The sequence below is a fragment of the Patella vulgata genome, chromosome 6 (genome assembly GCF_932274485.2).
Source record: "Patella vulgata chromosome 6, xgPatVulg1.2, whole genome shotgun sequence".
Lineage (NCBI taxonomy): Eukaryota > Metazoa > Mollusca > Gastropoda > Patellidae > Patella > Patella vulgata.
In genome coordinates this window covers 62,607,738-62,623,256 of record NC_065884.2, presented here as the reverse complement: position 1 = coordinate 62,623,256, position 15,519 = coordinate 62,607,738, and the positions used below count along the sequence as shown (strand labels likewise).

General features: G+C 39.1%; 1 protein-coding gene across 1 annotated transcript; it reads right to left on the bottom strand.

Annotated features, from left to right (window-relative positions):
• Nucleotides 1–2,439: 2,439 nt before the first annotated feature.
• Nucleotides 2,440–5,722, bottom strand: LOC126824464 (uncharacterized). The gene is made up of 3 exons (XM_056101785.1): nucleotides 3,584–5,722; nucleotides 2,919–3,010; nucleotides 2,440–2,460 (listed from the first exon to the last, which is right to left on the bottom strand). The coding sequence occupies exons 1-3, from the start codon at nucleotides 5,679–5,681 to the stop codon at nucleotides 2,440–2,442; spliced, it is 2,211 nt and encodes a 736-aa protein (XP_055957760.1). The 5' UTR covers nucleotides 5,682–5,722.
• Nucleotides 5,723–15,519: the final 9,797 nt, after the last annotated feature.

Here is a 15,519-nt window from a genome sequence, read left to right as displayed (position 1 = left end):
GATACGTTCTCCATGTCAGATGATGCGTATCCCATGTCAGATGATGCCGGGGTTGAGACTTCAGATGATGTTGTCATGTCCGACACAGAGAATCCCATCTCAGCTGATGAGTACACCGATGAATATACCATGTTAGATGCTTGGATTGCCATTTCGGATGATGAGGTCGTTATGTCTGACCTTGAAAATCCCATATCAGATGCAGAATATCCCGTAGCAGATGATGGAGTTGTCATGTCAGACACTAATAATCCCATGTCAAATGATGAATACACCATGCCAGATGTTGAATATCCCTGGTCAGATACTTGGTATTCTGTGTCAAATGTTGAGTATCCCATATCAGTTGCCATGTCACGTGATGAATATCCCATCCTTGATATGTATCCCATCTCAGATACTGAGATTCCACTACTGGGTCCATATCCCATTTCAAATGTTGATGTTGAAGATGTTTCGTATTGGCTATATAAAGGTGAGTATCCACTGACTGATGCTGAATATTCCATATCTGATGTTACTCGTCCCATACTAAATGATGCGTATCCCATACTCGAGGACGCGTAAAGAACACTCATATATTCTTTATCAGACGACGAGTATTTCGTATCAGACCCTAGACTTTCTAGATTTACTTTAGGTACTGATGATACAGTTGTAGTGGAGCGTGTGTTAACTGGAGTATATGAATCTGATACGGGTGAGTAGTATGATGAAGTTCCTTGGGAATCCGAGGATGCGGTTATTGTGGGCAATATATCATTTGCAGTAAAGGGTTCTGTCGATGATAGTATGTCTGTGACAAAAATGTTCATCTTTGTATAGGATTCTGTCATGGACGAGGGACCTAATGATACGTATTGGGAATCAGATGATATTCCCGAAGATGACTGAGATAAAGTTAACATTATATCACCACGATTTGCTGATGATGCAGTAATTTGTGAGAATCCAGACAAATCAGAATACGTTTGGATATATCCAGGGGACGTAGACACTATACTTATTGACAGCGTTTCTTTTACTGGCGAACCCTGGTTAACACTAGGCTCAAGGGATAAAGTGTCTATTTTCACAGAGTTAAAATGGTTGGTTGATACGGTTAACAATTCCTCTGAACTAAGATTAACACCGTTGCTTTCGCCTTCGCTACCGAGACTTGGTGTAGCTAATATGGAAGCTGGAGTCGAGGAGATTGATATTTCCGATAAACTCTGAGAGACAACTGCACTTATTGGTTTGACCACCTGAAAAAAGACAGAAATAGTAAGGTTACCCCAGAGGCAAATGATCCAGTTGAATAGATTCAGAAAGTACAATAACGCCGCTGAATATTTATATGTACAAATTCAAATGTAGTTTAGGAAATACCCACAGAATTTAAATGTTGTATAGGAATTCAATGGTGCAGTACCTTATGCTATAATTTTCTTGGAGAGGAGAAATTTAATACAAGGAGTTGGGAGAGCAGAAATTCAAAAAAGGAAACCTCGACGGCGAAACAAATTCTAAAGAAGATGAACCTAGCCGTCTTCAATTTCTGATTTAAAACTGACTATAGATTTGTGAAATTTACCTTAAATCCCACGCTTTGTTCTATTTCATCATCTGACAGACCACTCAGCATATTAACAGCATCTTCAGCAGCAACAAGTGATCCACCTACACCCACTGTAAATTCTACCTCTGTCAGGTTGCTATCTAACTTGCTGACATCTGTTATCTGCAAGAATAAATATCAATTTCTAATTCAATTTCACAATAAATGTCCCCAATCGTACATTTTGATTTATGTTTTAAGTTTCCTAGGATCACATCATGTACGGTAATACAAAATTTAAAGAGGTCAATTCATCGCCCAAGATTATTCAATTGAACCATCAATCGATGTGTTTTTGAAAGACTATATAGTAAACTTACACCCGTGAACTATACTGTATAATAACCAGTTATGTTTCAGGGGAGAGTGAGCGGGTGGTGAATAATTTGCTTTTTGTCTAAGAACAGGAAGATTTATTGGAGTTCTCAACTATAAATATTTTTGCCGTATTTTACTCATAAAAGATTTCGTACTCTTATAGACTTTACCATTAATCCCCATTTTCATTATAGTTGGACGTTAAACCCCTTTTCTTTTTCATGTGTTATAATTAACAGAGAGAAAGAGAGGGACATGGGGTTTAACGTCCACTCGACTCAAACTAGGTCATTTCGGGACTTACATATGGTTTAATTTTATTTCAATAATTCGCTTGCGCGTAGGGGTCTTTAGCAGTGGGAGGAAACCGGAGGACCTGGAGAAAACCCACCAGGTTGGACAGGCGACCCTACTCCTTGTCACGTACAACCGGGGATTCGAAACCACGCCAGTTGACTCAATGACATACTTAATGATACAGCGCGCACGTGCTAACCACTAAGCCATCCAACCCCCTATAATTAACAGAGATATAAAAAGCACTGGTAGCAACAACAGTACAACACAGGATATTGTACTAATCTGGAACTTATGTACTGATCAGAGGGAGCCACAGTGGCTAAGAATGGAGGTTGCGTGTTCTCTCCCAAGTTGGCCCAGAAAGTTCATCTGGATTTCCGACATGGTTTCAGCTTTTCAGTGATGCAGGACGGAGGGCCTGACAAGGACAGCAGTCCAGTCGTTCGGATGGGACGAAAAATGGAGGTCCCGTGTACATATTGGCGTCCACGTAAAATATTCATTTGCAATTGGAATTCGATATAAGAGTAAGCTGTAGCGCCGCTGTCCGGGGAAAATTTCCCCCGTAGCACACGGCATAGCGTATGGGCGCTTTCATTATCCGAATCGGAGAAGACCAGTAAGACGTTAAACCATATTACATTCCATCTTGTATTGAGCCGGGTTATAAACAAGTAAACAATATAAACCAGACCTGAACTGTAACATTGGAGTTCTGTCCGGCTTCTCGTTTTCTTCGTCTAACCGGTGCTTTATTGCGATCTTGCGCTTCATTAAACAATAACTCAAGATCTACAAGGAAATAAATCTATAATTGATCTACATTTCTCAAATTAAAATCTATATACACTGTAATATAAGTAGTTTTTAATTGGAAACAAAACGTTATGAGTAAAAACAAATACCGAACACAATATTTTATTTGGTAGACCTAAATTCTCTTTGGGATTTCAAGGCTTACATACGATACGATATAATATAATGATCATGTTTATTGAGAAGCACCCAGCCAATTTCCAAGTAGCTGGTATCTGCACCTACATACTCCCTTCGGATGTTTATCGGATCCAAAGAAGTTTGTTTTTCAAGCCCGATACACACTTGTCAGGGGTAGAGCCCGCGGGGTTGACAGGTTTTTCTTAGTCATACAGACGGGGTGAACCGTGTACACATTTAAGTGCAAGTAAGAGATTCCTTGGCAGCTGAAATTCACGGAGGAGTTGCTGATGTTCCGGCAAGTTTCACCCCCGTGGCGTTACACACGTGACGATATTAAATAACCGTAAGTTAGTCTTAAAATGATTGAGGTATTGTGTTGACGAGACGTTAAACACCACTGCATTCAACAATTTGGATTATACTTACTAGTTTTTAGCTGCTCTCTGAATGTTGTATCATCTGTATTCTGACCACCCGAGTCTACAGTCATCGTCAACAAGTATCGTTCTTGATTTGTATATGTTGTTAATACTGATGTAGTCGGTGAAAAGACTTCCGCTGATACTGATGACGTTATTGATTCCCGATCAAAAACGGAACTCTCAGGATTGGTCAAAGAATATATTGGAGTCATTGATGATGGTTCAAGAGTTACACGTCCCACTTCTGACCCCGCTGGCATCGATTCTGTCTTCACATTCATTATTGACGTAGAAAAGTTTCCCGTTAGTTCTTGTGATGTATCAACTGCCTGTGTATCGGACATCTCAAAATTGATTGACGATGTTGGCGAGATATTATAAACAACACTGGTCGATATCGCAGTTTGTAGTCCCTCACTCGAGATATCATTGGCGAGGGACGAGACTTCCAGTGACGTTCCCACATCCAGAGAAAAGCCCTCAGATGTATCCAATAATGTATTTGTAGTCATGGGATAGCTAGAAGTAAATAAAGATGATAACACATCATTGCCATATGAAGTCGTAAGTTGGACTGATTCTCCATCTGCCGAAGAACTCAAGGAGGAAATCAAGCTGTGTGGGATCATCGTCAAAACATCTTCAACTTTCGTTGGTTCTATATCTAACGTGGATATAAACGATGGACTTGAGTCACTGGAAGTCGAGGATATTTTAAAAGAATCATCTAGTGAAGTCGCAATAATGTTTGATTCAAAAGATGGACTAGAGCTATACATGTATTCCGAACTCGTCACCGAAACCTCTTGACTGTCGGGCATAACAACAAGTGACGAACTGTTTGGGTTGGATGCAAATGAAGACACTGAAAAATCCAATATGTTTGACCTAGCACTATCCGATAAGCTGACACTAACTGCTGGGCTGAAACTGTCTGATATTGATTCTGAAGAAGTCATTGAAACACTTTGGAAGCTATTTAGCGGACTGTTCGTTCCAGCACCAAAGGAGGGGCTCTGAATAAAAGTTGGGGTTAAACTATATGACATGTATTCCGATGAAGCTGTGGACAAACCTTGGTTTTCTAACCCAGTACTAACTGAGGAACTGAAAGTTAATGAACTCGGTGCACCGGACTGTACAACATCTGGTGATAAAGTTGTAGATACTTCGATACGAACTGAAAATGTCCTTGATACACTCACTGAACTATAGTTTGACCCAGTAATGCTTTTTGCCAAAGGAGATGGTAAACTTTGATCTTGGTTTGATGTTACAGTTGATGGCGTTAATAAAACAAGGGACTTTAAACTTGCCGTCATCTCACTTGATGGTGCTTGGCTTGACGTAACAGTCAATGACGCTGATAAACTAAATGTACTTGGAATCGGCGTCTCGTCACTCGACGACGATTGACTTGGTATAACAGCTGATGCCGTCGGCATGCCAGTGATAGTTCGAGACGCCGTCTTAATACCAGATGACTCCCTGAACAAAACAGCTGATGACGTCGATAAACCAGTGATACTTGGGATCAGCGTCTCTTCATTAAACGGCGATTGGCTTGGGATAACAGCGGATGCCGTCGACATGCCAGTGATAGTTCGAGACAGCGTCTTTACAACTGATGACTCCCTGACCGAAACAGCTGATGACGTCGATAAACCAGTGATACTTGGAGACTTCGTCATTATACTGGATGATGGCTGACTTGACGTAAAAGCTGTTGACGATAGAGTGGGCGTACTTTGGATGGATGAATAGCTTGGTACAATATCAACAACATCAGCGCTAAATGCGGGCATCATATCACGTGAATAATACGATAAAACATAAATGGATTGGGACGTATCTCTGCTGTCACTAACTTTTGTGCTGGTTATGATCACAGTACTCGGGTTGATTTTGAATGAAGAAGACCGCGTTCGTTCTCCGGAACTACTAGAACTTATCTCACTATCCGCGCTATTCAATTCCTTTATGATTGATGATCCAATTCCTGTGGGTTCAAAGTTCGACGTTCCTTCTGGAAGAGCCTTCATCATGGACGATGTTGTCTCCATAACTATGTAATGGGATACAGTAGGCGATATTTGAATCATTATAGATGTTTGACCCAGGACTGATAAGGCTGAGGAGTTGGCCACCGATATTGGACCCTGTACCTGAAATGTAAAGATATACTAGATATTATGGCTTACGAATCGCCGATGTTTATGAATAGTTCAAATGCCAACAACACAGTAAACAGTGCTAATTGTTTTCACGTTTAATACCAATAATACCAATAATAATAATAGTAATAATTGCAGAAATTAAACCGAAATTAGTTTAATAATAATAATTTAAGTGCACATATATTAATTAATATCCCAACCCAAACAAGTAGAAGATTCATCATGACACACTGAATGTTTTAAAACAAATTGTTTTTTAAAATTATTACCTCAACACCTAAATAATCATTAAGTTCTTCTGGTGTCAGCTGTTTTAAGATTTCTTGTGCTTCATCTGGTGGAAGAGGTGCTCCGTCTATTTTAACTATGAAGAACACTTCACCTTTATTTGGTCCTTCTGTCGTTATCCTCTCAATCTGTGAAAGAGAGTGACGCAAAATCAACAATCAGTTCATTTGGTGACTATTTTCTTAACATCATTATCTCGTAATCCGTGTTATTACCGGGCAATTTAAATTTACTGTCTTGCACGGTGTTTCCCAAACCGTGAAAAATATTTTCTTCCCCGTTAAGTCAAAAGGATCTCTAGGAGGACTCCGAGGCAGGGGTGGGGTGGTCTGTGAAAAGTTTTAAATTGATGTATTATTCTTAATGGTCCATGTTGCTGTTTATCAAAACTAACGACTTTAGTATGGGAAATCTCAGTAAATACAGACGTTGTCGTGGATGGACTTTGCGGATTTGTGAAGTTTCCCAGGGGGTTCGCACGTGGAAAAGGGTTAGGAACTACTGCTCTAGTTTACAAATTCTATAAAAGAGATGGATGGTTTAGTGGTAGAATAAATGGACAATTGGTTGACCGAGAGCAAGAATGGATAGTTGGAAGTGGGACAATGAAAAACTGAATCAATCATTCAATCAATCGATCAATCAATGGGAGAATGAATGGGTAGATGATTAAACGACATTTATTGATATTTGCGTAGAGGATGAAAGCCTACCTCAATGGTAATATTTGGTTGTTGAGTTTCTCGTTTACTCCTCTGATGTTTCACGATCGTTTCCTTTAATATCAGTTCTAACCCTGTATCAATTACAATAGAAGTTCACATTTAAGAAATGACAGTGTACAATATATCAACACTTCAAAGGACGATGTGCAATACACATTGAATACGGTGTACAATACACACTGAATACGGTGTACAATACACGTTTAATACAGTGTACAATAGGCATTGATTTTATCACCACGTAAAGGGCAGTAGTATACTATACACGTTGTATTTGTCAACACTTAAAGGACAATGTACAGTACATATTGATATTAGGTATTGCACACTTAATGGAAAGTGTACAATACATATTAATTGAAAATATCAACACTTCAAGGGCAGTGTACAACAAACAAGGAATATTTCAACACTTTAAGGACAGTTTACCAGATCGGTTCACTGAATAATAATAAATATCTGATATAAACATATTCCACATATTTAAAAGTATAGATCGTTGCCATGGCTGCTCCGTAAAATTTACGCGCAAGTTCCGGATATGACGGGAAAGGGTGAAAGCGTATGAAGAAACAAACAGCCAGTATATAAACTACTAGGCCGTCATTGGTAAAAAAATATCACCTCGGTTGAAGCGGACGTTAAATAAAGCTATTTCACACACATTGGTAAGACGTGTGCTGCCATGAAAACCATAGTAACTAGTAACTATGCAATTGGCTGGTCTACATGGATTACAAATCGCAAGTACTTGCAGCAGTCAACCGGTGTGTGTGACCCGATCTTGTTAGGATGACTGACAAATATTTGCAAGAACTTATCGATGATAAACGAGGGAAAATAGCATTTTATTCCACAAATCTCTTATTACTACCCAATGATGTGACCGTTTCATCGACAGTCTGTTTATGTGAGACAGTCGTGAGAGAGAGAGAGAGAGAGAGAGAGAGAGATAGAGAGAAATGGGGTTTAACGTCCACTCGACACAAACTAGGTCATTTCGGGACTAACATATGGTTTAATTTTATTTCAATAATTCGCTTGCGCATAGGGGTCTTTAGCAGTGGGAGGAAACCGGAGGACCCGGAGAAAACCCACGAGGTTGGACAGGCGACCCTACTCCTTGTCACGTACCACCGGGGATTCGAAACCACGCCAGTCGACTCAATGACAGACTTTATGATACAGCGCGCGCACGCTAACCATTCAGCCATCCAACTCCCCCCCCCACCCCCCTGAGACAGTCGTACAGCCAACAAAAATCATATTTATTTTTAAACATTCAAAACCAAATTCATAACGGAAACTTATTTGATATTGCCGAAACCTTCAAACATCGTGACAATGTTAATCAGAGATCTTTTGGAGGAATTAAGTTTAATTTAGTGCCGTCAAATTTCACTTCCAGAAAGCCACAAGTTTGCCAGGGTAAATGAAAGGAACCAAATTGTAGCTAAAGTCTTCGTAGCTACTCTAGCACCAAGTGGTGATAAAGCTGAAAGATTGTTTTGTCACTCTCACCACAGTGAATAAAGGTGTTATCCTCTCGTGAATTCAACAACCTCAAAATAACTTGATTAGAAAGCAATTGTCAAAGATGGCGGCTCTAATAATCTATGATACGATTTTTAATCAGCATTTCAACTTCTCCGTGTAATTGTGGTGATCAAATCATAGTCTAATTCAGTTAATAATTAATCATTGTTCAAAGTCAAGCCTTTTTTATGCAGTCGAAATTCATACATATTTGATGAATTACCGGAGACTTTTAGTCGACTGCACGAAACGTCTGACTTCTTGTTGCCATTGGTAGTTTTGTTTTGACGTGTATTTTGTTGTTTTCCTTCAGGTAGGCCTACTCCTTGCGGTAACTATGTGTTTAGTGTTTTGATCACATCACTGTTTCTACCCACCTCAGTTCCGTAACTAGAGTTAGTACCATCCGAAAAGATCCATGTGTTGAGAAGGGGGTTGGGTGGGCCGAATGGTTTGACGCGTTAGATCGTAAAGTTTGTCATCGAGTCAAGTGGTGTGGTTTCGATTGCGTACAAGGAATAATGTCGCCTGTCCAACCTCGTTGATTTCTGAAGGTCTTCTGGTTTCCCCAACTGCTAAAGACCCCTACGCGAAATCGAATTATGGAATTAAAATTGAAGCATACGTTAGTCCCGAAATGACCTAGTTTATACGAGTGGGCGTTAAACCACATTTCTTTCCCTGATGCGTTAAGGTCTTTTAAAAGAAAATTGAAATATACTTACCATTTTTAAACTTCTCTTTAAATTCTGAAGTAAATATATCCTGTCCCATTGGATCAAATTTCAAAATAAAAACAGGTGTTTTTAAAACACTCATATCATTTATTATAACGTCACTCTTTTCAAAAGCTCGAAATGTTGAATATTGTGACGTCATTTCCTCGTTTTGTTTTTTGTTTTCCGTTCTCACAACACTTGAAACACTTTTAGACGCGATTGGCTGTTTTGTCAAAACGAGGCTATTATTGATGACGACAACACTTTCTACCCAACTGGTTTGTAGTGTCACACTATTTGAATTTAATGGCGGCATTTCGGTGGTTTGAAAATATTCTGTTAACGTATGTGTTGATTTGAACTGCGCCGAATCTGGAATAAACGTCGGTGAATAAATAGCAGGATATGTAGACTTGGTTAACATGGAATTCCATATTTCTGAAAATATAAATTTTAAAATATTTAAGAATGATAAGTGAACAATTAATTATTCATGGTCTCGGGTTATATTCCCGAAGCCATTGTTAAGAGGATTATGAGCACATATTTAAAAATAATTGACAACTGTTAAATATTCATAGTCTCGGGTTATATTCCTGAAGCCCTGGATACGAAATATGGAATGGTTAAGAGTAGACAGGCCTCGTTGCACTGCTTCAGGAATATGAAGCACGAGTCATTCTTTAATCTTTAAATGGCGTATAGTTATATTTTTTACATATGAATGTAATATGAATGTATGTAGAGAAACTTATTTACAATCAATTTTGTCATTGTGATTTCTTATCAGTTATGTTTGGCAAAATACGCAACAGTCAAACTGAATAATAGTTGTTTGCATCTGGTTAATCCAGTCTAAAAGTCAATTGCTTTTTCTACTTTTTGATTTGTGAATCAGCAATTTTTAATTACTTCCGCATTGATTTGTGAGATATGTTTTCCCCTGCTCAACACGTCTTCTCATTACAAAGGGCGCTCGAGACCATGATGACACTGTTTTTTAAATTTCCATTATATTTGCAGAGTAAGATAACCAGTGCCTTCAGAAATCAACGAGGTTGGACAGGCGACATTATTCCTTGTACGCAATCGAAACCACACCACTTGACTCGATGACAAACTTTACGATCTAACGCGTCAAACCATTCGGCCCACCCAACCCCCTTCTCAACACATGGATCTTTTCGAATGGTGGGCCTAAGCTCATTAAAAAAGTGGGCCTATAAGCCTATAAAGAGAAAAGAAAAAAAAAGAGAAAGAAAAAAGAAAAAAGAGAAAGAAAGGAGAGGGTGAAGAAAGCAAAGAAAGAAGGAAGGAAAGGACAGGACAAAAGACAGGAGAAAGAAAAGATAGGGAAAAAATGACTGACAAATAACACAAAAAAGAGAAGTGTACTACAAGGAAAGAACTTGACGAGTTTGACCTCAATATACCGAGAACCGTGTAATTCATATTTAACTTCCACTTAGTTCTTCATAAGTCATTATCGCCGAAATAATCGCCAAAAACTGAGAATAAAAGGTTTTTGTTTTTGACACTGAAGAGAATTCTCAAATTCATCTAATGATAGTGCTCTTAGGTCATTCTGTTATCTAATTGCATCAGGAAATCAAAAATTTGCCTTCTGCTTTGGTCTGAAATGCTTGGAAAATGGGTTTGCGGTTGTCAATTTTCAAATTTTTCCTGGGGGGAGACCCCCCCCCCCCCGATACCCCTCGAACGTTCGCGCGCATTTGGCGCGCTCGTGACACGCCTTCGACGCGTACTTGTGTGGGCCTTGGTCAATGACCTGACAGGTGGGCCTTCGGCACCCAAGTCCGGCACTGAAGATAACAACTTCAATATTGATTGAAATGGCCGAATATTGAATTCGGATCCGTATATAAAATTTCGAATATTATGGATAATATTAAGTTAGAGCTAATACGCCCTTTAAGCACCGGGGAGTTGGATGGCCGAATGGTTAGCGCGTGCACATTGTATCATAAGGTCTATCATTGAGTCAACTGGTGTGATTTCGATTCCCCGGTTGTACGTGACAAGGAGTAGGGTCGCCTTTCCAACCTCGTGGATTTTCTCCGGGTGACAGTTTCCTCCCACTGTTAAAGACCCTACGCGCAATCGAATTATTTAAATAAAATAGAACCATATGTTAGTCACGAAATGACATAGTTTGTGTCGAATGGACGTTAAACCCCATTTCCCCCCTCTCTCTCCCTTTAAGCACACGGGTGCAATGGCCGACTTGATCAAGACAATAATAGCTGCATTTTTATACACCCAGCAGCATATTTGACATATCAGAGGAAATTAAAAAATACCACACGCCTGCTACATCCTGATAGTCTTTATAAATAATGATAAAAAAAACGCAGGTCACATTAAAAGCCATCAAGATATGCTTCTGTTAGACCACGCTAATTTCCATTTTTGTTCCTCAAGAATATGTATGAGATTTTTTCTCCCTACTTCGTTCATATTTCTGTAAAGGATATGTGTTTATATAATTATGTACATGTATGTATCCTTTGTTTGGCTCATATATATTTTTATTATAATTTTATTTGTATATGCACATAACTTTGTAAGGTTTTGTTATGCAATAAAGTTTCTTCCTCGTCTTCTTAAGGAAAAAAATAATTTAAAAACAAAATCATAATTGTTATACTAACTCGGGAGCATCTATCAAAAGTTTTCTTCCTACTTCTTAAGGAAAACAATAATTTAAAAACAACAAAAACAAAACAAAGCCCACATTTCAAAAATAAGTTTTAAAAGTTTTAACAATGCATTGTTCGCGAGATTGGAATGTGGGTGGCTATTTATTTATTAAGACCCCCGAAGAACTTAAAGAAGGCGAGTATTTAACGCAATATCATCCACAGTCTTCGACATTGAAAACACAATTTATTGTTCAATTTAAATCAACATTGAAATTGTTATCTTACCGTGAAAAAATGGGCCTCTGATATCCAATATCTAAGATAAAATGAAAATTTAAAAATTGGCACACGAATCGCGTACCAGGTGCCATTTGTAATGAAACGACTCGATGAACGTGGTTAAATATGAGAATACTACCGGCCTGACAAGGACAGCTGGCTCGTCGTTCGGGTGAGACAGAAATGAAATGAAATGAAATGAAATGGGGTTTAACGTCCTACTGTTCTGCTCCGAGCTGGGCTAATGAAGACGGGCATACGCCATACACATGTGCTATGAGGGAAATTTTGCCCGGACAGCGGCACTACGGCGTATGCTCGTCTTCATTAGGCCAGTTCGGAGCAGAACATAGGACATTATAGCCCACTTTATTTCGTTTCATTTCATTTCAGTTGCCAGAGAATGGGAATTTAGCTCCTTTAAAATTAAATTGATTTGGCCTAAAACAAAAGTTTTATCGTCTCAAAATAATCTCGAGTCAAAGATATTCAGCATCGTGTTATAATTATATAGCGAAATTGTTATGTCTATAGCTGATTACCCAGATATAAACACACATGTAACATGTAATGTACGTGCATTATATAATGTGTGTTTATAAAAAGGGTCAAGGATTAACATGGGCGGTGTTAAAAGAATTTCATCCTCAAATTAAATATTAACCTCATATGAAATATTTCGTGGATGATCTTTCTTTTTATACAAAACGGCGCCTTATCAAAATGTTTCAGATATAATTACACTGCCACATCTCTTCAATAACAGAGTTGTTTATAGACGATGAGTTTGAAACACTGGAGCTCTGTATTTATATCACTGGGTGGTATATGTAGACTGGAAGCCACGGTGGCTCAGTGAATAAGGTGGTGGCTCACTAACCAGGAGGTTCTAGGTTTGATCCCAAGGCTGGCTGAGAAAGTTTCTAGGGATTTTCTAGCCTGCTTTGGGGAATCCTGGAAAGGAAAGTGTCTAGTTGTTCGGATTGTATGATAAATAAATGGGGTATCGTATATCATTGGTAGCACTGTAATGGTGTGTTGATCGAAATTAGTGTAGATCGTAGCGGTGCTTCCTAATGCTAGGTTTCCACTGTCGTGCGATGTGTTACGATAGGGTTGTCCCTATTGAGTCCACGATCTGGTACGTGCAGATACGTTCGGATACGTTTCGATACGACCAACACAATTTCTACGACTGACCTCAATATATGATAACTCCTGATAGGAACACCACGATCACTCCACGATTTCAATCGTTGCACGAATCGTGAAAGTGGGAACCTAGCATAAAGCCTAGCTCATAACCTGCCGTACGTACTACTAGGTGCTGTCTACGGGGAAATTAGAGACTTTTGGAAAGCGTAAATTCCTGGTCCGCATCGCTTATCCGTATGGATTGTGCATGTGATGTCATCAATGTGTGTGTATTTCTCATACGTAATACGGTACATGGCTACGGCAGCACGTATCGAACAGCTTTCATACGGAAAACTTCCGTATAACATTGTCGTCTTTTCACCGTCTTTTTCGCTTTATTTTTAGACGCTGAAATATTATATCTTAGCGTTTTTAGAATCTATGTGTATGCTAGACCACGAAGGTGTATGTTTGATGTGATTTTAACTATGATAAAGATTGGAATGTAATCATTATTTTTGATGTTTTTTTCTCGGAATTTTCATACTTTTCCTGTCTATCTGTCTGCATGCTGGTTGGTCTACGTGCTAAATTTAGGGGGGGGGGGGCCTTGCCAATCTGAAAATGATTTTATTCTATGGTAAAGGGTATAAACTTTCTGAAATGATACATTAGTGAAACCAAAAAGTTTTTAATAGCTCAGCGACGGTCGAGCAACTTCGCTCCCTCTTGGTAATTGTAGGCTAGACACTCTGTCATCATGCTATAATAGAACTAAGCTCAGCTCAGCGACGCATACGTACGCGACACGAAAATCTGCAAAAACTCTAAAACTACATGGACGCAGCGTATGACGTATAGGATCGCCTATACTAAAATACATGAAAGGTATCTTTAAAACTATATTAAATAGCATAAAGGAAAATACAACTTGACGTGTAAGTGATTGAAGTGGCCGTCTCCTTAATGCAGCTTTATTAGTTCACGTAACCCGAACAACTCACATCATAGCTACACATTGCTGACATAACACGACTAATTCAAAACAATTAGGAAATATTCTCTTATGTCACAGGTCAATTAATTACTTCTAATTTGTTAAAGGACCGAAGCATTTCAGATTTAAAAATACAATAAAATGTTAATTTTCATAAATCTACTGTTAAGCCTGTCTCTGTGTACGAACAAATTGGCATGTACTTAAAAGAACCCATGACAGTTGGAATTCGACTCAGAGTAGGCGGAAATGCCGATTTCCAGGCAAAATCTCATTTATTAGCCCAGACGGTGCAGAACAGTGAAGGACGTTAAACCCCATTTGAATATAAAATATGTTGAACAGTGAATAGTGAAAACCTATCGTCGCAAAGCAGGTCTATTCGTAATATAGATTTTATGCTAAAATAGCCGCTTTTTGTTTTTGATGCTAAGAGGTCCTGAGGTCGTTCCCAGTGTTGGCCGAAACAGTTCCTCTGGATTTTATCAAAGTGGTTTTCCCTTTGTCAGTGGTGCAGGACGGAGGACCCGGCAAGGAGCTGTGTCCAGTCGTTCTGATCGTACGAGAAACTGAGGTCTGGAGTTCAACATTTACAGCACGTTACAGACCCCCGGCTTACAAAGGGAAGTCCAAATAAGAGTAGGCGGTGGCTTCATTGTCAATTATGACATACACCATGGCGTATACCCGTCTTCATCATCCCGGTTGCTTTAGAAAAGTATGATGTTAGTCCCCATTTCGTTTTATTTATTTAAAGTTGGCAGAGAAAGAAAAAGTTTATACACAACGTCGCCATTAGCTCGATTGGTGCAGAGAAGTCAGATGTTAAACCCCATTCCATTTTATTTTATTAGAATGGAGGGGGCACGGTGGCTGAGTGAGTAGGGCTAATGCTCGGTAACAAGGAGATCTCGGGTTCGCTCCTGTTGTTAGACCAGAAAGTTCCTCGTGGTTTTCTGGCGTGGTTCCCCACGGAGGGACGAACAACCGAGGTTCCTCCTGCACATTGTTGTACACGCAATAACCATTCAGAGTCGGGATTCGAGTAGGCCGTAGGGCCTGGTTGGTGCAATCTGATTACAATACAGATCTATAAACAAACGAAACGAAATGAAATAGGATATGAGTTTTAAACGGATTGGGCTAAATGTCCCTCATAGCACACTGTATAGCGTATGCCTGTCTTCATTAAAACATTAGATACAGGAAAGAAACACGTTAAACCACAATTTATTTCATTCACATGGAGCAAATGACACCTGCCCTTTAAATCAGCAGGTCAAATAATAAAGGAAATTACACGACTTATTATCAAACATTTAACATGATCCTTGACACTGACATTCGATCTGGAGGTCATTTATGTGTTAGAAAATAAAATGAATGAAGTTGAATGACTCGCCAACCACCAATGAGGCA